Raw genomic sequence first — 23,174 nt, forward strand, 5'->3', positions numbered from 1 at the left:
TAGGTTAAATTCTGTTCATCCACAGCAATGATACCACACTGATCTAGAGAAATCATGACATGGAATGGGAGTTGAAAGAAAAGGACTGTTATCTATCTGTCAAGGTTGCTAATAAAAAGGGTATTTGTTGATGCTAACTGCTGCTGTGGAAAGCTGTAACACTTCAAGCCATTTTAAAAGAGGCATATCTTGAATGGCATCAGCTCTTCTGATTTAACCATTATGTTTATCTACTTCTACAATAGTATAAATTGACTTGAGCTACTGTAATTTTAGACATAGTTCAAGTTCAAAACTGCAGCAGTTTAGCTCAGTTACACATAAAAAGAGAGGACAGACATAACAGGAAATATATGGGAACACCTTATACCCAACAGTGGCTTATTAGCTTATTCATTAATTGAATATTAACTTAATTTATGCAGGTTCACACCCTGAGATATTATTTTTACAATGTGGACACTTGACTGATAACAATTTATGAGACAAGGACCATGAAACTGCTGCCAAAGGGAAAAGGTTTCACTCTTGCATGGATCTGAACAACTGCCTCCATAAACACTCTATAGGACTGAATTACTAAGCTCTGCCTAAAAATGATGAGGTAAACCAAAATTGTCAGACTCCACAAAGATCCAAATCAAAGTAACAGCTATGTCTAGAGAAAGAGATAAATGACAGAGAAAGATCTTACTCGGGTAGGAACAAAAAGAGAACGAGGAGAATGGTTGAGGCCTCCTAGATGCACCTTTTGTGAGCATACAGATGATGGAACAGATGAGTAAGAGTTATATTGATTCACAGCTGGTTGTGGTTTCACTATGGCTGTCAATTTCTGGTTGCCTGTTTCTGACCGATTACCGTGAGACAGATTAATTAGGGCACTTGATGGTAGACGATAACCTCTGGCAGGTGAGCACCTAAAGAAAAACAGAAAAAGACAAAATAGTTGTTTTATGTAATCATATCAGCTGCTTGCAAACACTTAAAAAGACCCCAAAAACAGTAGTATGCTTTAAATTTGGTGCACTCCCATACTGAACCCAGCGCATGTCCAGAAGAAGCATCACTTTAGTTGGACCCAGTTTACCCAGAGTCTATATAGATTGGACGCTTTACTTGGCCTTTTTTGGTGCTTTTAACTAATAGCAGATTAAATCAGCTTTTAGATAAAAGCACCAAAAAGCCATGTTGAAGCATCTGATCTATAAAGACGCTGCGGAACCAGGTAAAAGTAGTGTGCTGCTTCTTCCAGTAAGTGATCAGGGATGCCTGATGCCTTGATACAAGGGAAAAGGAAATGACTGCAGGAGATCCAGAGGGAATTACAAAAGAAGCTGTCCCTCCTGCCATAAGAATGTGTAAGGAAAAAAAAACCTATTAGAGTGAAGTAGGAGCCATAGATAGGTATTTTGGACTCCTCAGCATGTAGAAAGCTGTTAAGAATTTCTGTTGGCTGATATTCAGACTATATTAATAATCCACTCCTAGGAAGAGAGAGCAAATTAAACATATTGGTTGTGTTGGTTTAGTTGCACAAATGGAGAAACTAAGGCAGGCAGCACTTTAAAAATGAAAGCTTTTATTATGAAGCAAAACTTTGCAACAAGGCAAATTCTGCTGCTATGGAACATAAAGGGCACTGCTTACGCTGTTGTACTCACTGCTCTGTCCTGTCCTTTTGTAGCTGCTAATAAAGTGAACGTGGGTTCATGAAAGCTCGTGGTCTTTACATATTTTATTTACTCTATAAGAGAGGTTGGGAACGTTTCTGGGCAGAATGCCAAAAACACCGTAACCTCTACTTGTAAGACGTTGGAGTGTCTGGGGTGGACAGCGGGAGAGAAACGAGGGGCCCGATACTTGTTGTGGCAGTACAGCCCCAGCCTCTTCCTTGCCATCTGTTCCAAGGCATGCATGCCAATCAAAATGCCTTAGCATGCCATGTTCTGGCATGCATGCCATGGGGTTGCCTACTTCTTGTCTATAAGGTGCATATTCGGTTTCCCTGTCTAACTTAGGACTCAAACTACTAGTTACTAGGGATATGTGAAGCTTTGGTCCCCAATTCGATTGGTGGAGATTCGGCCTGATTTGGTGGCCGAATCTCCGAATCCAAGGACCCTTTAATCTCTCCGAATCAGAACCCTCTGAATTGATTTAGAAAGATTCAGAAAGATTCGGACAAAGACAGCTTTAAATATTTTTTCTGCATACGTCTAGGTAGCAGGGGCTCGTGAATGCTGCAATACTGGGGCGCATGGAGTGTCCCACAGAAGCACGGGGAGCTCCCCAGCACGCTGAGCAGCAGAGCTGGAAGTGGACCAGAAGCACTTCTGGTCCACTTCTGGGTCCACCAGGGAGCATGCTGCCTGGCATGCCGCCAGGCATGCTGACTCAGCAACTGGTGCCTCCTGGGTCGGGGGGGGAGAGAACCTGGGTCCCCACAGTGGCCAACTGCTGATGCAGGGGGCCCCTCCAGCATGCTCCCTGGCAGACCCAGAAGTGGACCAGAAGTACTTCCAATCCACTTCTGGTTTCACTGCCAAGCACGCAGCCCCCCCACGCACTCCTGTGAGACACTCCATCTGCCCCAGCATTACAGCAGTCACAAGCTGCGCCTGCTACCTCAAAGTATGTAAAAAAAACTTCCAAAGCTGTGTCTATATCCAAATAGCTGATTCTTCAAATAAGCATCGAATCTTCAGATTTGGATTTGGCCAAACTGAATCAGGGACAGTGATCCAAATTAACGAATTGAATCACTGTCCCCGATTTGGGCCTAATCCAAAAACGAATCAAATATACGAATTGAATAGGGCCCGTTTCACACACCCCTACTAGTTATCCTCTTTTTATAATCACTTACCATATTTCACAGTGTATCGGTCTACCCCCAGCTTTCTGATCTGAAAGGTGAGGATTTTCATTGGCATGGTGTACAAGTTGGGGCTGTGGTCAGAGCTCAGCTGGCGTGGTCCCATCTTTTGTAAGCAGTGCTGCTGGCGCCACTCACAAGGGATGAGGCCACGCTGGCTGAGTGCTGAGCCTGTCCCCATCCCCTGCAAGCAGCATGTCCCCAGCTGAATGCTGAGCCTGGCCCTGGCTCCAACCCCTGCAAGCAGCACTGAGCCCAGCACTGCTCACAGGGAATGGGGATGGGGCTGGACTTGGCTGGTGTGACCCCACCCCTTGTGAGCAGTGCTGTCTGGGCCACACCAGCACCGCTTACAGCGGATGGGACTGCACCACCCGAGAACTGAGCCTGGCCCCACCCCTGCAAGCAGTGCTGGGTTCACAGGGGCTGGGGCCACGCCACCCAAGCGCCGAGCCTGGCCCTGTCTGCTGCGAGTGGCACTGCCAAATGCTGAGCCCACTGCTGTTTGCAGGGGATGGGGACAGGGTTGGGCTTGGCTGACACTACCTCATCCCCTGTGAGTGGCACCAGGCTTGGTGCTCAGCTGGTGCAGCCCCATCCCCTGTGAGTAAGCTCTGGTGTGGCCGAGGCAGCATCGCTTGCAGGGGATGGGGCTGTGCCAGCCTAGCGGTGAACCCAGCTCCATGCCTGATTTTTTGATGTGGCATAGTGTATAAGTCAAGTTTGATTTTTAAGACCCCAAAGCTGGGCTTCAAAACCCAACTTATACACTGTGAAATACAGTATATTCAGTATAATCAAAATCATTTACTCTTTTATGGAGGATTTTGGATATTATTTTTCACATTCAGGTTACACTATTATAAAAACAAAGTGCTCTATTTAAAGTGTGATGAAAGACAGTCAACTTACATTTTATAAATGATTTTAATTTAGAAGCAAATCAGAGTGAGGCTCTGGTCCAGCGAACACTTTCCTGAAACACATTCTGTTTTTGTGAAAATGTCCCTAGCTCAAAGAGTGAGGGAGAGAAATAAAGAAAATCTAGGCAGTAAAAGCAGATTTGACCAACTGCATAGAGAAAAAGTTCTCTGGAGAGGCATCTAAAAATTTTCATACTAGTCAATTTAAAGCCAGCAATTTTAAAATTCAATTATTTATAACAAGGGCATGAAATCAGTACGAGCAAACAAACCTTATTGTTAAGCCTCCAAGGAATTCTTCATCAAACAATACTTCAAAGAGCACATCTGTTTCTCTATTGGCTGCAGAAAAATGAAATACATGGTAAGAAATCATCTATGTATCCAACTAGTATTAACTACATTTAGTGTTATGAAAAGACAGAAAACTCCAAATTATGAGTTTGACTATTAGGAATAGTTTTTTCTACTTTCCCAAAATGCCGCTGACCTTTGCTTTTGGTGTTTATTAAGTAAATGAAATGAACGTAGTTTTCCCTGTTAATTGCTGACTCCTGTATAGTTTAATGCTGAAAACATTTTTATACAGTATTTAGTTCATTCTCTTTAACAGAATGCTGCTCTCATCTGGAAGAAGGTGCAATGGGAAGACCTTACAACTGCAAGTACCAATCTACTGCCAAGAACCAGAGGAAATCCATGTACATGGTGATTAAATGTTATACACTATCTCAGTAATAAATTTAAAGCAAAGTCATCATAGGAAAGAACGTTTTTAAAGGCCTTAGCCACAAGAATTAGGTTTACCTGAAATGATTTTTTCACAGGTTTAAGAGGTGACTTTTAAAATGCCAGACTACTAATAAAATCTACTGTAATGGTCCTCATGTTTTTCATGTATAATTTAAACAGATCTCTATATAAGGTGGTCCTGTCTTGGGATCACAACAGGAGCATCATAACCATTAATACAAGTAGCCTTTCCAAGCTGCACTACTGTTCCTTTGGCTGTGGGTTGCCAGGAGGCATGCACAGCCTGACAGGGTTGTCCCTGGAGTCAAAATGCATTTGCACACACAATATATGGGGGGAGGGGGAGATGCAGAGTGTTAGCACATTTCATCTTGCATCATTCATAGGTACTTGAAGTAGGACAATGGATTTGTATGTCTGTAGAATCCCGGGAAAGGCAGGCCCAGGGGCAAACCAACAGGTAGTGGGGACCACCTCAAGGAGCAAGGGTGCTTATCCAGTATTTCTCGGGAAACAGATCTTACTAGTTGTGCTTTTGCATCTAAGTACTTCAAAACAGGTGCCAAAGTGTTATGAAGGATCCTGGTGCCAGAGAAAAAACAACTGCAAGAGACTCAGTAGAAAAGAAGAGCTGAAACAGGACCCAAAGCAGATGCTAAGAACTTCTGCCCAGTGTTAAGATGAGTTGTATTTGGTGCAGTCCTATATCCAATCCAAACTTTAGGAATTCCTTTGTTATAATTCTCTATACATTCTATTATCCTTTTCTTTTTACTTTTGCATTTATCTGCCCAAACATTCCTGATTTCTCTTTTTGAGCTATCGTTTTTTCACTGATTTTTCCATCTCACTCTTATTAAGGGAGACTAAAGGGTAAGTAGTTCCTCATTTGACCATAGAACCATTTAATATGCAAAACAAAATATCCTGAGCCTCCAGGTTAGAGCTGGACTGTCCATTCAGTTATCATATCTTAAATTCACACCTTATGCTGAAAAAACTTTCAAATCCCTTAAATATGCCAGTAGGAACCTGAAGTATAATTACAACTTGAGTGAAAAAATTTAGTATTGTTTATAACTATTTTTAAAAAAGCGTTGCTTTCATATCAACAATATAGCCGATATGTGATTGCTATTATAGGGAAAAACTTTACCTCCTTTAATTCCTACAATGGTACCTCGGAGACCAACTGGAACAGAGAAGTTTTCCCTCACATTGACAATACGATCAAACAGTCGATACTCTGCATCTCGATCTGGAACAACCCCATTCTGTTGTTCTAAAGGCTGATATTAACCAAAAGACTGCATTAATTCTAACAAAAAATGAAGAATAAAATCAGACTAAATTCATAACTATGTGAAGCAGTTTTAAAACTTTCTAAAAAAGTTCTGTAACAAGATTCCATATTTTTCAGGAAACAAAATTTTGAATTGTTCTTGCAACAGTTATGTAGAAAGTTCACAAGCCATAACAGAAATCATATAATAGTGCTGCGATTGTGGAGCTACCATGCTACTCATCCTCCTGGACAGGTCCAAAGAGTTAAGAGAAGGCAACATAGTGATATACAAATTCAGCCTGCCTTGTCCCAGTACCATGGCTATCTATGAGATATCCAAGAGAATCAAAAGCAGGTTGCTGTGAAGTACCTTGTATTCTTTCTGCATATTACAAAACTGTGGAGGAAAGCTGTAGGTTCAAGGAGGCAAAGCAGAGTTGACGTACTTAACAGAGTTCAGTTAGTGTAATTTCTTCTTCTTTTCCAGCAAAAGTAATTGCTATTGCATATCACCATGTTCAGGCTGATTCTCTAGAGCAGGGGTGCTCAAACCCTGCCTCAGGGACCAGATCCAGCCTGCAAGGCTCTCCCTGGGTCCGAAAATTTGGGTGTCAGGGGAGCGGTGATAAAGTTAATTGCCAATTCCCTGCTGCCAAATTTCTGGGCCCGTGGGGAGCCCTGAGGCCCAGATAGTGTGGCACTGTGTATTTTGTTTGGTGTACAGTGCAGGTCCCCCATCAAGGCATGCAGGGCCAGGTGAGGGTGGTGCTGGCCCAACCTAGGCAGGGGCAGTATGGGCCTGATCTGGGTGCATGGGGTCCAAAGAAGCCTGTCAACGAGCTGTGTGCCACTCATCCAGCCACTGCTTTAGAGCACCTCAATAAATCTCCTTCAAGTTATGCAATAGAAATGTTTTTACTTTTTGAAAACTGATAAAAGTATTTAATTTAACAAATTTGACTTTAAGCTTTAAAAAGGTTTAATGTAAAAAGTACTTTTATTTTTAAACAAAAAAAGCTTCTCAAATCACTTACCCTATATAACAAATGGGGTTTCACTGTCACTCGCACCTTCTTGTTACTCTTTCTTTGCTGGAGGAAAGAAACAAACCAGGAGTTTAAAAAGTGATTTGGTGAAGTTTGAAATGTATGCCATTGTTTTGTAATATCCTAAATTAAGATTTTCATTAACAAGAAAGGAAGTCAGTTTAGAAACTGAATTCCTCATTCAATAGGAAAAATTAGATTAGAATTTAAATTGGTTTCAAAGTGATTTCACAAGAAAATAGTACCAAAAAATTAAATCCTTAAGCTATAATTTAAGGTGTGTTCAAATTGAAATGCATTATTCAAGTAAGCAATATTCAACTTGGAAGATGTACTTTAGAAATAAGGGTATTCCTCATTAGGGACATACAGCTGTCACAAGACTTAGAATCATGCTACAAATTTGATATTAAAAACCCCCATCTTTAAAATAACTGGACTTTAACATGTTAACTACAGAGGTTAAGAAGTCAGATGCGTGCATTTAATGGATCCCAAGAAAAATTAAAAGTTAACATCACAAACTGACAGAAAGCAGATTTAGGCTAAATATCAGGAAAACTTTTTCATGGTAAGGCTGGCCAAAATTTGGAATGGGCTTCCAAGGAAGGTGGTGCTCTCCCCTACCTTGAGGTCTTTAAAAGAAGGCTGGATAGGCATCTGGCTGAGGTCATCTGACCCCAGCACTCTTTCCTGCTTAGGCAGGAAGTCAGACTTGATCTGTTGAGGTCCCTTTTGACCCTTGCATCTATGAATCTCTGAGTCACTTACCTCTGGACTCTAGCAAACAACATATAAAATATCAACCACATCTCATGGGACTTCATGGCATGGAAACTAATAGTCCATTTAAAACTTGCCCTTGCTCTCACATACTTCCCTGCCACCTTAAAGAGAATTTTTATGTTTGCCATTCCAAAGAATTCAAGCCATTTTATTGTAGTTTGAATAAAGTACTTGGAAAAATATGCACAACTGTTTTTAGTTCATTATGAAGTAAAACATTTCATACCTTGCATTTCTCTATTTCTTCTTCAATTTTCTCAACTATAGCTGCATCCAAAATTTGTAAGTCACAAGATGAGCGAGACAAAGCACTGACAGGATGTGCTTTCAGCCAGGCAACAATTTCTTGAACTCTCTCAGCCCTAGGCAAGAGAGGATTTCATACAAATCAAAATGACTGAGGGTTTACATAGTATGCACCACACCAGGTTCTTCTGTTTGTCACCCAGCTACTACAGTAATAGGCCTGCTTACAAATGCATTTAAGTGTTGATAAGTATTGCAATACTTTTAGCAACAAAAAATTTAACTGAACCATAAAAGGCTTCAAAAGTATAAGCCCAGAAATTCTACTTTCCAGACTGAAAATGACTATTTAAAAAAAGAAAAATATTAAAACTAGCCGCATGAAATGAACAAGAATTTTAAAAAGTTATAACTGAACTGTACAGATGTGAAATCTGAAGTAAATTCTTGGGTTCCAGAAACAAAACGTACAATGCCTTGATAATTTTGTCAGTCATCCTAGAATGATTCTGTTTCTACAGCCAGCACTCTTAAATCTCTCCTGCTCTCATTTTCCTGTCCACCCTTTCATGCTGGGCAATCTTCCAGACTTCAGATACTTCAGCAACTGGAGTATTTTCAAACATTTTTACTACATCAATATTTTGAGCTTAGTATTTGGGACAGGATGGTTCCAACCATTCAGAAGTAACTGTATTTTTTTTGCTCTTGTGTTTATTGAATCAATAACTAGATCAATTGTTAGGGACTATTTATTGGAGAGATGTAAACATAGCTCACCCATTCTCATCCTCACCAGGCCAAATGTCATCTTCAAAAAATATATCTTCTTGACTATTTTTGGCTATATAACTGAAGAGTTCAGGGACCCTAATAACAAAAATAATAATAATAATGACTAGTTTCATAAAGTCACAAATAAATTATGATAAACTTCAAAACAATCCCAATAAGTAATGCAATAGCTTTTTAGTAAAGAAGTCTTATTTGCTATATTGCTGGTGTAATCTGCTGACAGACACAAAATCAGAGCTCTGCCCTAAAACCATTCCTCACTAAGAGAATGGAAGAAAAGGGAATTTCTCATGTGCATCTTACAAACCCAAGACGCAACAGTGGATGGCTCTAGAAGGGTCTGTATAGTTCATTTTGGCTAGAAGAATAGATTGTTACAACATGGGAATATTTAGTAAGGGAAGTAAACTGAAAAATCTTGTATGTTCCATCTCTAACCTCACAAAATAAATTACTTGAGTTGCAAGACAAAATGTTACGTACTTATAGGAATGAAAAGAAGGTTCTGGAGGGGAACACCGCCGAGATGGGAAACCACTCTAAATCCCTAGGGCATCTTTAGATGTTTGTTTTCTAAGCTATTTCCCCACACTCTCTCATTCACGTTGTAGTTCTACATTACTGTCTCTGCCAGAGGGTATAGAGTGATTAAGTGTTCTTTTCATTATGATTTATCATGTGCACTGCATACTGAGTGATAGCAGTAGTAGTCTAAAGATGTACCAGAGTAAATACTAGAGCAGGACTTTCCAACTGGCAGTAACATGTGGCCCATGAGAGGTTAATGTGCAGCCCTCAGACTCTTACCCACCTGCCAACGCCTTATTTCTCTGACAGCTGCTGCAGTCAGGTCTCTAGGCTCTCCAATTCCAGGAACTTTCCCTTCCTGCTCCTACACTAGGGGGTGTGGTGGTACAATCTATAACTGGTCTGGTCCTGCAGGAAGCAAACCAGGAAAGCCAAGGCTGCAACTGAACTCCAACTAGCTTCGAGCATCAAGAACAATAAAAAGTCCTTTTTCAGATATGTGGGGAGCTGGAGGAAAAGCAAAGGCAACACTGGACCCCTGCTAAACCCCATGGGGCAACTGACGCCCAGGAAAAAGCCAACCTATTAAATGGGTACTTTGCGTCAGTCTTTCATCAGTCCCATGGGATGCCCATGCCCACTATGGGACAGGGAGGTCCGGGTGAGGGAGATCCCCTGCTCTCCATTAATGCTGACCTCGTGAAGGAACACCTTGAGAAGCTGGATACCTTCAAGTCAGCTGGCCCTGACAATCTACACCCCAGGGTACTCAAGGAGCTGGCGAGCATCATAGCCCAGCCTCTGGCATGGATCTTTGAAAACTCCTGGCGCTCTGGTGTAGTGCCTGAAGACTGGAAGAAGGCCAATGTGGTGCCTATCTTCAAGAAAGGGAGGAAAGTGGATCCAGCTAACTATAGGCCCATCAGCCTGACTGCTATCCCAGGGAAGGTCTTAGAAAAGATTATCAAAAAGAGGCCATCCTTAATGGACTGGCCGATGCCAACATCTTGAGGGAGAGCCAGCACGGGTTTGTTGCAGGTAGGTCTTTCTTGACCAATCTCATTTCCTTCTATGACCAGGTGACCTATCACCTGGACAAGGGAGAAGAGATTGCTATTGTATATCTTGACTTCAAACAAGCCTTTGATCTGGTATCCCATGATCACCTCTTGGCAAAACTGGCCAGTTGTGGCCTTGGGTCCACCATGATCTGCTGGCTGGGAAATTGGCTCCTTGGTCAGACCCAGAGGGTAGTAACTGACAGAAGTCAATCACCATGGTGCTCTGTGACCAGTGGGGTCCCCCAAGGCTCTGTCATTGGACCCATATTGTTCAATATCTTCATTATTGATGTGGACATGGGAGTCAGAAGCGGACTGGCCAAGTTCGCCGATGACACCAAACTCTGGGGCAAAGCATCCACACCTGAAGACAGGCAGGCGATCCAGGCTGACCTGGACAGGCTCAGCAAATGGGTGGATGAGAACCTGATGGTGTTTAACACCAAAAAATGCAAGGTTCTCCACCTCGGGAGGAAAAACCTGCACCAGCACCCTTATAGGCTCGGCAGTGCTACGCTGGCTAGCACTACAGAAGAAAGGGACTTGGGGGTCATCATTGACCACAAGATGAACATAAGCCTGCAATGCGATGCTGCGGCTAGTAAAGTGAGCAAAATGCTGGCTTGCATCCATAGATGGTTCTCAAGCAAATCTTGGCACATCATTCTCCCCTTGTACTTGGCTTTGGTGAGGCTGCAGCTGGAGTACTGTGTCCAGTTTGGGGATCCACAATTCAAAAAGGATGAAGCTTGAGAAAGTCCAGAGAAGAGCCACGCGCATGATCAGAGGTCAGGAAAACAGACCTTGTGACGACAGGCTGACAGCCTGGAAAAGCGTAGGCTCAGGGGTGATCTGATGGCCACCTATAAGTTTATCAGGGGTGACCACCAGTGTCTCGGGGAACGTTTGTTCACCAGAGTGCCCCAAGGGATGATGAGGTCGAACGGTTATACACTACCGCAAGACCATTTCAGGCTGGACATAAGAATTTCTTTACTGTCTGAGCCCCCAAGGTCTGGAACAGCCTGCCATCGGAGGTGGTTCAAGCACCTACATTGAACACCTTCAAGAGTAAATTGGATGCTTATCTTGCTGGGATCTTATGACCCCAGCCAACTTCCTGCCCTTCGAGTGGTGGGCTGGACTCGATGATCTTCCGAGGTCCCTTCCAGCCCTAATGCCTATGAAATCTATTAAATCTATGAAATAAGGGAAACCTGAGGCATTGTGCAGCAGCTAATGTGGGGGTGCAGCCCTCTGGCCGTTTAGAAGTTGGACAGCCTTGTACTAGAATGTAATTCACTAACCTCCCTCACAAAATCACTTCCAGATATTAGATTTCATTTCAGTTTGAAATTTGAATTCTTCCTCCATTAGGAAAAATTACAATAGGATTTAAATTGATTTCAATCCAATTTCAAAATAAAACAGCATAAAAAAAGAAAAGAAAGTGAATTTCCTAAAAGTTATATAATAGTTTTATGTCAAGGTGGGTTAAAACTGCAATGCACAGGAGACCTGTTTGTGTACGTGTGCATGTAAATCTTCTATAAATCAAAATCAAAATAATTTCAATGCCTCCACCAAGGCATCTTACTAGTACTTTAACTATGTTTTTGAAACACAGCTCCTAAATTATAGCTTAATTTCTCCTCACGTAATAAATGTCCTAATGCAAACCTTCCTTCCAGACTACCTTTTGCAGTTGAATGTACAAAAAAAAAAAAAAAATCAATGACAAATATAGCTTCAATATGACAAAAAGCATAAGGACAATATATTTATTTGTATGCATATGTATATAAAGGCATATGTATATACTTTTATGTTCTATATATTTTTTTACACACACACGCACAGCCCCCCTTCTATATATAATGTGTTAAAGTTTAACTAAAAATTTCTTGTCTGTTTGAAAACAAAAAAAGGAATGGTTTAGTTCTACTTTTTCAAATCAAATTTTATGAATCAGCCACCTACATTGCTAATAATGTCACCAAGTTTTTTCTTTATTGTTTCATGGTGTATTATGGGACAGTTTTAAAGGTCTGAAAATGTCAAACCTTTAAAACACGCCAATTTGATGCACTCATTTCCATTGTACAGGGGTTTGGGGATTCTCCTCCTGGAGTATTCATCAATAACAAACTTCTGCATAAAATATTAAACACATTGACAATTTCTGTGATATTCATGGCCCTAGTCAACATTTACCTTTCTAAATACTCTGCAAGAAGTTGCTCTACTGAAGAAGAATACATCCATTCATTTCCAACCTTCTTAGTATACCCAGGCACCTCTTCATTCTTCTTATTGAACTTCAGGTTCAACCCTACGTTTGCCTTGTGGTCTCCATGAGGACTGCAAAATGGTTGCAAAACAGATTAGCGTGTTCAGAGAGAAAAAAAATTTGGACATAACATGGCAAAGAAAAGTTGTTTTGGTAACTAATATCTTTGTTTACCTGTCATTTACCTCTCAGTTAACTAACTCAGTAAGTAGTATTAGGAAATGGGTGCTTTCAGTTTTAGGGAAAAATGTCATGTCTTGTTTCCTTATCTTATCACAAGTTTTATGCAGCTGCAATCTTATGTAGCTGTTCAATAAAATCACGTTATAAACAGAATTTAAATGTCAACTACGCGGTCTCAGAACTACTAGGCATATTTCTTGAACTGAAATAGCTGAGGTGCCATGAATCGGCCCACAGCACTCCATTTAGCAAATTAAAGCAGCAGTAAGATGCTTTGAATATAGTCTTTTAGATGTTTCCTCGTACAAGAAGAATGGAGGGTTACATTACAAATGAAGGATTAATAAAACCCCAAGTTCAATTCCAAACACCTTAAACAGAAAAACAGTCTTTTACACAAACACCCCAGCTGGAGACTGCATTGTTTTTAATACAAGATGACATTAAAAACAACATTTTTTTTAAAGATTAAATACATTAAAAATACATATTTGAAGATTACAATTTTCTAGTCCATGCCTCAGCAAAAATGAAATTGTTATAATTAGGGATCTCTGGAATTTCCACTAGAAGTGTGCAGTGTGGCAGCTTCTTTAATCTTGGAGTTTTTCCCGTGTGCCCCCTACCACCAACTGGTGGAGGGGCCCCATCGCTTGCTGTTTGTGCCTGATGGCCAGGAGGAAAAAACCCAGCATACTTAAAAAAGCTCTGATAATTTTCCATTAGCAAGCAAAGTTATGAATAATTAGTATAGCAGATTTTTTTGAAAAAATGCTTATAATAAATAAACTATCAATACAATTTTACCCCACAGATGGCATTAGAATTCAACAGTACGAGGAGGTATAAAGTAGAATTATAAAACATGGTGGGGGGGGAAATAAATTCTGTACAGTATGTAAATTATAATTTTACATATATAATTCCATTTGTTGTTTACAAAAAGTTTCTAATGGGCATACATACTTTTTCCTGGATCCTCTTCCAACAAATATACTTCCTGTAAACCTGGAGACAAGATATCCACTTATTCCGAGACGACTGGCTAATACATATCCAGGATTGTACTTCACAGAATATTTCTTTAAAAAAAAAAATCAACTATATAACAGGATGGATGAAATATGTCAGTCTTCATTATTTTTGAAAACTTTTTTTTCTGTTAACAACTATATATTTTTCTCCCCGTTCTGTACTGGGAGCAAGGAAGAAGAGAAAGGAAACCAGCTACCTTGTAGCACCATTTCCTTCCAAGTTCAGGCTTAGGGATCCAGAGGAGCAGGCTCTCACCCTAACCTATGCAAGAAGATATTACAACATTCATTGAGGCAGGGACTGCCTCTTTATTTCTACTTGTGCAGAGTATAGCAGAATAGAGCTTTGATCCAGATCTTCTGAGTACTATTATTATAAATATTGAATAATAAAAGATTCCATCCAGGAAGAGCACACACCAACTGCAGAGACTTCCTCAGCCTGACAAAGGGTTTTTAAACTGGAACGCTTGCTAAAAATTTGTTTCCAACTATTTAAGTTGGTCTAATAAAAGGTATCAGGTTCACTCAAATAACCTTGTCTAAATAATAAAAGATAATCATAAGATCATAGGGCTGTAAGGGACCTCATGAGGTCATATATTCCAGCCCTTCCCACTTCAGTCAGGATCATCTCTATTTAAACCATCCTTGTCGACTGTCTGTCTAACCCCGTCTAACATTTCCAGGGATGAAGATTCCACAGTCTCTCTACATAACCAGTTCCATGTTTAACCACTTCTATAGGAAGAGAGTTTTTCCTAATTGCTAACCTAAATTTCCTCTTCTTCAGTTTGAGGCCATTGCTTCTAGGTCTGTTCCTTAGGCTATTCTCCGTGGCCATATCTCCATCCTCTTCATGTATTTGAAGACTTATCAAATCCCACCCCCTTATTTTCTCTTCTCCAGACTAAATAATGCTCGTTCTTTCTAATACAGTCTCTGCTTTTGCAGAGCTTGAAGAACACCAAGCTAAATCAAACAAAAACATTCCTCCTGTTGCTTTGAGTTCTTAGGCCCTCACAGATTACCAAAAGGAGCTAGTTCCAAAGGCAAAGTGCCATCAATTGAATAAACCCTGCTATTTTGCCATAATCTTCTTACATTCAGGGACTGACATCTTGCAAGAGCCTCCCAGCTGGCCTCGGCTACTGTAATGACTTGGTTTGAGTTAACTAGTTTCCAAACCAATCATAGCTTCAAAGAGTACAATGTAAAATGCTAATAACAACCAGAAGTGAAAGTGTCTAATGAAACAATTTGAGTAAAGTAGTTACAAGCTCACAGTGAGACTAATTCCTCACTGCTAGGAAGTGGCAAATTGATAACAAGACACTTAACTGTAGCACAAGCAAAAACCAGATTTTACCAGCACCCGGCCAACCCACAGAGGAAGAAAACTGTGGAAAGTCGATATGGATTTGTATACTCAGAATGTATTTCACTGTTTCTAAACAAATCTTGTATTCAGCCTTTCATTACAGTATTAATATTAAGAGAACCCCCAGGAACAAAACATTATTAGTATTTTCCCATACACAGATAGCTGCACAGAAGGCATGTAATCAGGAAATAACAGTACAGGACATTTTCCATTGAAAAAATAGTCCATTATGTAATGGTATTTAATGAAAAACAGAAGTACTCACATGCTGATTCTGTATTAAAGCATCAAGCTGTGGTTCACAAGGAATGCTGAAAACAACACGAATTCTACCTTCTGTGATCACATCACATGAATCCTGAACCTTGAGAAAAATAAAATATGTTTGGGGGAAAGAACAGCCCAAACATGACTCTGCTTAACTAGGTAAGATTAATGTAAAAAAAAACCCCAAACATAAAAACCAAAACCAAATTTTGGAACCATGTCCCAAGGTGCAGGTTCTTTCTACAGAGCAGAGATTCAAGTGGAGGAGGTAGAACCTTAGATCTCATATCTGCTCTCCTCAGATCCTGGTACAGCTTCTTTACAGGGCCGGCCCCATTCTAATAAATTAACAACCCTCGACTATAAACATCCCTCCCCCTACACAAAAGGCTGACCACACCAGACTGATGGTTCTCAGCCTTTTAACATTCAAGGTTCCCCTCAATAACTTTTCAGAATCTAGTGACATGCCATTTCAAGACTATTTTATTTCTTACAGTGCTCATCTCCCCATGCCCTACAGCACCCTTAAAAGGTTGTCAGGATAGTATGGAAGGGGATGATTCACAGTGTTTGGAGTGGAAAGGGTTGCTAGCCAGGGCAGATCAGGGAGCTTGGGGGGTGGTCATTAGACCCCTGAGGGAGGTGGTTATCTCTGCAGGATGCAGAAGGGAAAAACAGTGGCCGCTGGTACACAGGCTGGTGCCAGGTGAGGGTGGCACAGGTGAGACCCATCTATGCCCTGCTTTGTCTATGGTCTTCCCAATTTCCTGCCCCTAGTCTGTATCTGAGGGAGTGAACATGGCCCCTGCTGCTGTGGCTGCTCCTTCAGGGACTTGAATAGCATGGCATTCCCCGAGGCCCCTCCTACAAGCTCTGGGAACATCAGGGAAGGGGAAGGAGACAAGTTGAAAAAGCACAGCTGTGCAGGTACTCGTCCATGGCAACATATGCTGCTTGGAGGTGGCTGGTGCAGGGATTGTGATTTTTAGTACAGCTCATTCCCCTGCTCATCCCATGTTCCTGGAGCTGATTATGATGAATGCTGCCAGGACTGAGGCAGATGCATGGTTCCTGGTGTTTGGAGAAGCTAGTGCCTGCCTCCTCTCACAGAGGCTGTGTCATGGCACCCCTCAAAGGAACTTATGCCACTCTGGTCAAGAATCATTGATATAGACTGCTTTAATTCACACCCCACCTGGCTGCCCAGCAGAGGTGACCCAAGTAGGGTGCGGGGCCAAGGGCAAATCAGCTCCTGTGGGGGTAGCAAGCTGCTGGATGTGGAGCTGCCGCTCCGCCCAGCTCCGCACTGCTGCTGCTCCGCCCAGCTCTGCAAAGCACGTGGCCCCTAGGGATGGCCCTGCCGCCCAGCATCAGGGTGAGATGAGGAAGAGGAGCATCACTACTCCAACTAAACCACAAAAATCCCTGAAGTACGTATAATCCAACCGTGACTAATTAAATCAACTTCAGAGCCAAATCCTGCCATGTAGCACTGGAGAGTCACTGTTGATATTAATAGGTCAGAAACTAAAGAAATATTTCAAGAACAAAGAATTTGGAACTAACTTCTCCTGTGCAGCCATAATAAGGTGATCCTAGCATAAAGACTGTACTTCCAGGAGGAAACAGGTCATCCAAGGTTTTAATGTTGGAAGAGTGGGAGTCAAAAGCTTTGATATCCTATATGAAACAATAAGAAAAGAAAACTATATTAAAGCTGAGTAGCTACCAATCCCAGTATGTTCATTACAGTTCTCTTAAAGAGATATTACTTCTTAAATATATAATGGCCACTATCAAGTAAATTACAAACTATTCCCATTATAGTAATGTAAGTACCTACAACATTTACATCAACTCTACATTAAATACTGCAAGTGAAGCTGCACACACAAATAGGCTACACCAAGTAGAAAATGACCAGTGTATCTTACTTAAAAGTTACTAATAAAATTATAGCAATCAAAGTAAAATATACAAGTTCCCAGCTTTTCTGACAAAATTGTCTTAGATCTAGGTCACAACTTCCTTCTTAGAGGAAACATTAAGTACATTAATGTTTTGAGCTTGACAGTATGCACTCTAAATATTTGAAAAGATGCTCTATTGACATTAGAATAAAATTAAAATTTATCATTATTAATGCTGTTGTTTTAAGACAATGTGTGTTGTTTCCTTCCCTTTGGAAAGCAAAGGAAGAGATTAGACTTTTGTGATATTTACCTTAACAACAGTTTGGTAAACAAAAGGAAGAACTTGTTTTGACCACTGCTTTTCCAAATAAACATCACCACTTTGATTTAGCTGGTATTTACGACCAGTGAGTAGTTGAGCATACACAACTACTGAGGTTTCATTTACAATTATTCCTTTTCTTCTTTGGTAGCTGAGGAAAAAAAAGAAATAATTCACTTTGGATTAAAATACAAGGAACTAAATTACACACTAAAAAAAATTAATATGACCTTGACTGGAACTCCTTTGAACTCAAATAAAACCTTTTAAAAAAAAAAAAATGTAACACTGTGACTATTTAACTGATAACGTGTTACATGCTTTATAAAACAAGAGTAATATACAGATTTAACAACCTGAAGCTACAAAATAAGGTGTTTATTTAGGCATAATATGACTCCATAATGTGCACTCCATAATTATTGTATACTTATCCCAGAATATGGGGCTCTGCTAAAAGAAAACATTTTAAGTTATGAGGTCCAACAGTATCAATGCACTGATCTACACTGCATTTTAGTATACGACTAAGCATCTTGCTGTTGCTTGGGTATTTGAACCACATCCAATAGGCAAGGATATCCAATGAGCATTCTGTATAGGGAGCAACTGCACTTCAAAATTGGTAGTATGAGAATAATGGGTATTATGGCTTTACCCACACTTCTTTCCAACAATTACAGCAAGCCATCTGTACATTCAATAAACCCTTTGGTGAGTTCAGCTGCTGTAGGTCCATTCATCTTTCACTGTGCTCAGCCTTTCCTTGTCTCTAAAATCTCCTGAGTGCATGCATTTCTGCAGATATGCAGGACTACAGTGAGGGTCCAAGAGTGCAGTAAAGATGGAACAGAGCAAAAACAGTGAGCTTCTGAAAATTGCTGCCACTAAAGGAAGAGGAATAGATTCCTCAAAATTACTTCAAATAGATGTTGGAAAATGATAAGCTAGGACAGTTGCCAGATAAAGATAAATACAGTAATACATAAATAAATAAAAATCAAACCTAAGCATAACACTTATTATTTTACTAAGTTAAGTATGTGGTGGGAGAGCTAAATGAAAAGCAACTCTCCCATGCTTTACCCCTAATTCTCATGTTCCAACAGCCTCATTAACCAGTTTAGCATCCTTCATCATCATTTGTGCATCACAACTAATCTCACTGAATCCATGAAGTAAAATAGAGACCACTTTAAGTTACAAACTTTAAATTCCTAGTTACTTACTGTTCTGTAATCCCTTGAACTTCTTTTAACCAGATGTTCTGTTCTTTGTCTCCAACATATGCCACTTTAGTTGGTGGCACAGCATTTCCCAGGTAAAGCTTCTGTGTTCCATGTGTTTCTTCCAAATAAAACCTTGAAGAGCATATGATATGCATGCATTTAGCCAAACAAGGTTCACATGCACTTCAGATAGTAGTTATTTTTCCTCCAGTAGTAGAAAAAATTGGGGGGACAGGGAGGGGTGAAAGAGACAGAGGCAGAGAGAGACAGAGGCAGAGACAGAGAGAAAAGAGATCCATTTAAAAAAATGTAGTTCTTCCCCTGTATCCTGAGAAAAACATTGGAGGTCTGGTTCTTTTACACTTATGACCAACCCCAAAAGTCCTGCTCAACATCACTCCCTCTGCACTATTATCCAAGACACCACGACCATTTTTAGATAAGTAATTTACTGTAAGTCAGGGGTTGGCAAGCTATGGCAACAAGCCAAATCTGGCCTATGGAGCTACTTGATCCGGCCTGCAGATGTAGGGCTTCTGTAGCAGTTGCTGTTGTAAGCAGCAGCAGTGCTGGTTACTTTCTTCGTGCTGCCATGAAGAAAAGCAGCAGCAGTAGTTAGGCTCTAGAACCCTCCTACTCAACTCCGACTCAAACTGGGTCATTTCAGCCCACAGCTTAAAAAGGTTGTGGACTGCTGCTGTAAGTGAACCTGGACAAAACAGATATGACTGTTTGACTCTAACAGGGGACCTTACTCTGTTGCTGAACACAGGTGAGAGACAGAGTTGGAAGGGCAGGTGTCAGAGGGGTGAGGGTGAGAGAGAGAGAGAGAGCGAGCAAGCGAGCGAGCGAGAGCGCGTGCACACACAAGAGGGACCCATGCTAGGGAACTGAAGGCCACTGCTTTTAAGGAAGGAGCAGCAAGCAACAGTATGGCTTGTAAATTAAGTGATTAGTAGTTTGTCAACACGTGATCTCAGAGGCAAGCCTGGAGAGAAAGAAAGGACATCTTCCCCCCACCCCTCCCCATACTTAAGTCCCAGCACACAAACCAGAGGGAAAGAGTATTTTTGCAGGGCGAAAGGCAGCATTGGCTGAGGAAGGAGAGGGGTGCTATAACTCCTGGCTTCCAAAGCCAGAGCACTGATCCAGACAAGGAGAACCAGAGAGAGACTGGTGGGGAGTGGGAGCATACTGATAAAGTCTGAATACTCAGAGAGAGAACATAATCAGAAAAGGTATTATTTCTGGGTTTTTTGTGTTGCGTGGTGCTGAAGGGGGAAGGAATTCTGTTATTAAGCAGACACTTAACTTTTCCTTTTTGTTTCTGATAAACCTTATCTGGCAGTACAGGAGTGACTATAAAGGGGAGAAGGAAGTTACGAGATGCCCACAGACAATAATGGATCCTGCCCCTGCCTGGCCAGAGGAGGAGACTAGGTTCAGTAAGCCTGGCTCTGGGGTTGAGAGCAGGTAGCAAGAGTGTTGGGCTGGAAGCCAGAACTGTGGACCCAAGTTAGGGTGCCCAGCCAGAGAGGAAAAAGGGGTCAAGGCTGGGGAGGCCAAGACTGACTAAATGGACAAAGACTAGAGGGCCAAATTGCAGTAAGGTTAGAGGCATTTCTCTGAGAGCCACAGGGAAGATGATACACCCATCAACAGGCTCCTCCATCCCTGCTACCAGCCTTACAACTTAGAACAGGGGCGGGCAAAACGTGGCCTGTGGGCCAGATGCTGCCCACCAGGTCATTCTATTTGGCCCAGAGGATCCCTAAAAATTTAGAAAACTAATATCTATCTGCCCCTGGCTGCCTGGTATGCAGCCCTCGATGGCTTGCCAAAACTCAGTAAACAGCGCTCTGCTGGAAATAACTGCCTACCCCTGACTTAGCAAGACCAAGATGTGGCGAGTGAAATAGGAGGCAAAGGCCAAGAGGTTGTGAGCAGATAACTCTGAGAGGCAAAGGACAGCAGGAAACAGGCTGAGTGCCTTGTCACAGAACTATAGAGCCTTTATAGAGCAGATAAATAAAGCAAGCAGCCTATTTTCCTTACTTCGTTTCTCCATCTGACACAACGACAACTCTGGCTTCTTCAAGGTGAGGCCAGTTAACAAAGACCGACTTTCCAAGCACCAAACTGGCCACATTTTCTACCGTCTGAAACAGAAAGAAGCTGTTATTTTATCCATCAAACTAAAATTAGTGCACAATAAATCTACAGAACATAAAATCAATAAAATATCTGCAAGCTATTTGCTGCAATAAAAATAATTCTGATTTTAAAATGGCAGCATCTTATTTTGTGATACAGTGAGAACTGTAAGAGATTTTGGTACATCCAATTTGTTTTGACAGATAACAAATATAGTTAATCTTTTGAAAAAAAAAAGTAAAGAATTAATAGTGAGAAGTAACTAGATTTCAGCTATGGCCCAGCACATAAGGAATAATATGCAGAGCTAGAAGACTGGATTTATTTCCAATTATGCTACAGTCTGGGGCACCTGCACCTTCCCAAAAATCCCTACCTTTTTTTCTATTAGTTATACTTGCTTTGCATTATTTGCTACCATGTTCCTCAATATACTTTTGTTAATTTCCTATGGAGACTCACTTTACCCATTTTTTCTTTCTTCCTCTTTTTTTTTGAGGTTTCTCTGTTCTTATTTTGCTTTCTCAGCTACTTGCCCTTCAATTTCTCCTCTTCCTATAAATTTTGCTACTCTACAAAGGTAATCCCACCTCTCTTGATTTCTTCCCATCTTTCCTTCAAGATCTCTTAGGTAAGAGTAAGGTAAATGAAACAATTCATTGGTCCCGCTGGGGAAAGAGTAGTACCTAAGACAAAGACAGTCTTTAACAAGCCAGATACTCACCTGCTCTTTTGAATCCTCATCAATTACAATGTCTAACATCATGTTCTCTCCATGGCTGCTCTGCTGGAAAACTTGTACACCATTTTTTTTTAGATAGAACTAGATAAGAGAAAGAACATCCTTGAATCGTTTCCTAATAATCTGTAAACTAGATGGGGGAAAATTCCAAAGTAATCATTTACCTTATGTTTAATGTGTTTTAAAGTAGGAAACCCACAGAAATACAAAGCACTCTTGTTAATTTTAGTAATTTCATTGTGGGTTATATCTACATGCCAGGCATCCAAGGCTATGGTTTTATACCTAGAAAACAAGTAAATAAAAACAAGATATTTACTACAGCTTCATCATATTATCAGGGATGGCCAAACTCTGGCTCATCAGAAGTTGATCTTGGGCAGTTTAAATGCATCTCCTGAAAAAGAGAAGTAGCTAAACAAAAACAGTTCTTTTCCCCTCTGTTTTCTTATTATTTTCTTTCTTTTTTTAAAAAAATTTTCTTCAGGTCTTGTTTATTATTTGTTCTAAGGAGACTCTTAATAACAAATTACTATTGAACTGGGGAACTGTGAAAAGATCACAGCCTCTGGGTTATGCGCACATCAACACTGGAAGCATGGATCTAGTTGCAGTGAAAGTACTAGTTCCTCAGTGGAGGTACAGTCCCTCTAAAAGGTCTCAAAGTGGCATTGGGCACATACATGGCAAATGTTTGCGTGTCGAGCCCAATTCTTTTAGTTAATTTTTTCAAAGAGTACATTAACAAAACTAGGGGAGACTTCAGCAATGTTACTAGTGATACTTAGCTCCTTGTTGACTCAAACTAAAAGAGCTTAAAGGACTAATTAATGTTTATGGTGTGTGATTAAAATAGTGATTTATATGAAAGGTAGTTGGATGAGACTCTTTCTAGATAAAACAAATATGATTTCTGTTGGACAGAAGAAATATGTGAAGAGAGCCTATATATCCTTTATTGCAGTATGCTACTTTCCATGTGTGCAGAATATTTCACAACCTTGAAGTCTTTATAGGATTCAATACTACTGTGAAATTAAACTATCAGTGTTGGCACAGCTATGGCTATTTACACCTCTCTAGTGAGAACCTTGGAATAAATACTACTGCTTTTGTTATGTCTCAGCTAACCTAGTGTAACACTTTCTTCTTTAGAAATAACGGTCACAAGCTGGCAGGGGTAAATTCAGGTTAGACATCAGGAGGCGCTACTTCACTGTCAGGGCGGCTAGGATCTGGAACCAACTTCCAAGAGAAGTAGTGCTGGCTCTTACCCTGGGGGTCTTTAAGACAAGGCTAGGCAATCACCTTGCTGGAGTCGTTTGACCCCAGTACTCTTTCCTGCCATGGCA

The 23,174-nt window shown here is 40.8% G+C and overlaps 1 protein-coding gene across 4 annotated transcripts in view; it reads right to left on the minus strand.

Moving 5' to 3' along the window:
* The window catches only part of XRN1 (5'-3' exoribonuclease 1), a 59,527-nt gene that overhangs the window by 10,958 nt on the left and 25,395 nt on the right, over window positions 1–23,174 (minus strand). For 3 of the 4 annotated variants that reach the window (XM_090051892.1, XM_090051890.1, XM_090051893.1), the window contains exons 17-31: window positions 21,987–22,107; window positions 21,805–21,903; window positions 20,982–21,085; window positions 18,927–19,058; window positions 17,686–17,848; window positions 17,029–17,142; window positions 15,458–15,556; window positions 13,741–13,856; window positions 12,516–12,662; window positions 8,698–8,787; window positions 7,898–8,033; window positions 6,874–6,930; window positions 5,711–5,843; window positions 4,074–4,143; window positions 695–920 (exon numbers count right to left, since the gene is read on the minus strand). In XM_090051892.1, the coding sequence (XP_089908018.1) occupies window positions 695–920; window positions 4,074–4,143; window positions 5,711–5,843; window positions 6,874–6,930; window positions 7,898–8,033; window positions 8,698–8,787; window positions 12,516–12,662; window positions 13,741–13,856; window positions 15,458–15,556; window positions 17,029–17,142; window positions 17,686–17,848; window positions 18,927–19,058; window positions 20,982–21,085; window positions 21,805–21,903; window positions 21,987–22,107 (1,807 nt within the window). The remainder of the gene's footprint in view (window positions 1–694; window positions 921–4,073; window positions 4,144–5,710; window positions 5,844–6,873; window positions 6,931–7,897; window positions 8,034–8,697; window positions 8,788–12,515; window positions 12,663–13,740; window positions 13,857–15,457; window positions 15,557–17,028; window positions 17,143–17,685; window positions 17,849–18,926; window positions 19,059–20,981; window positions 21,086–21,804; window positions 21,904–21,986; window positions 22,108–23,174) is intronic. The other variant, XM_090051891.1, reaches the window with a different exon arrangement.

This window comes from Crocodylus siamensis, chromosome 6, assembly GCF_052110815.1.
Source record: "Crocodylus siamensis isolate JL-2025a chromosome 6, ASM5211081v1, whole genome shotgun sequence".
Classification (NCBI taxonomy): domain Eukaryota; kingdom Metazoa; phylum Chordata; order Crocodylia; family Crocodylidae; genus Crocodylus; species Crocodylus siamensis.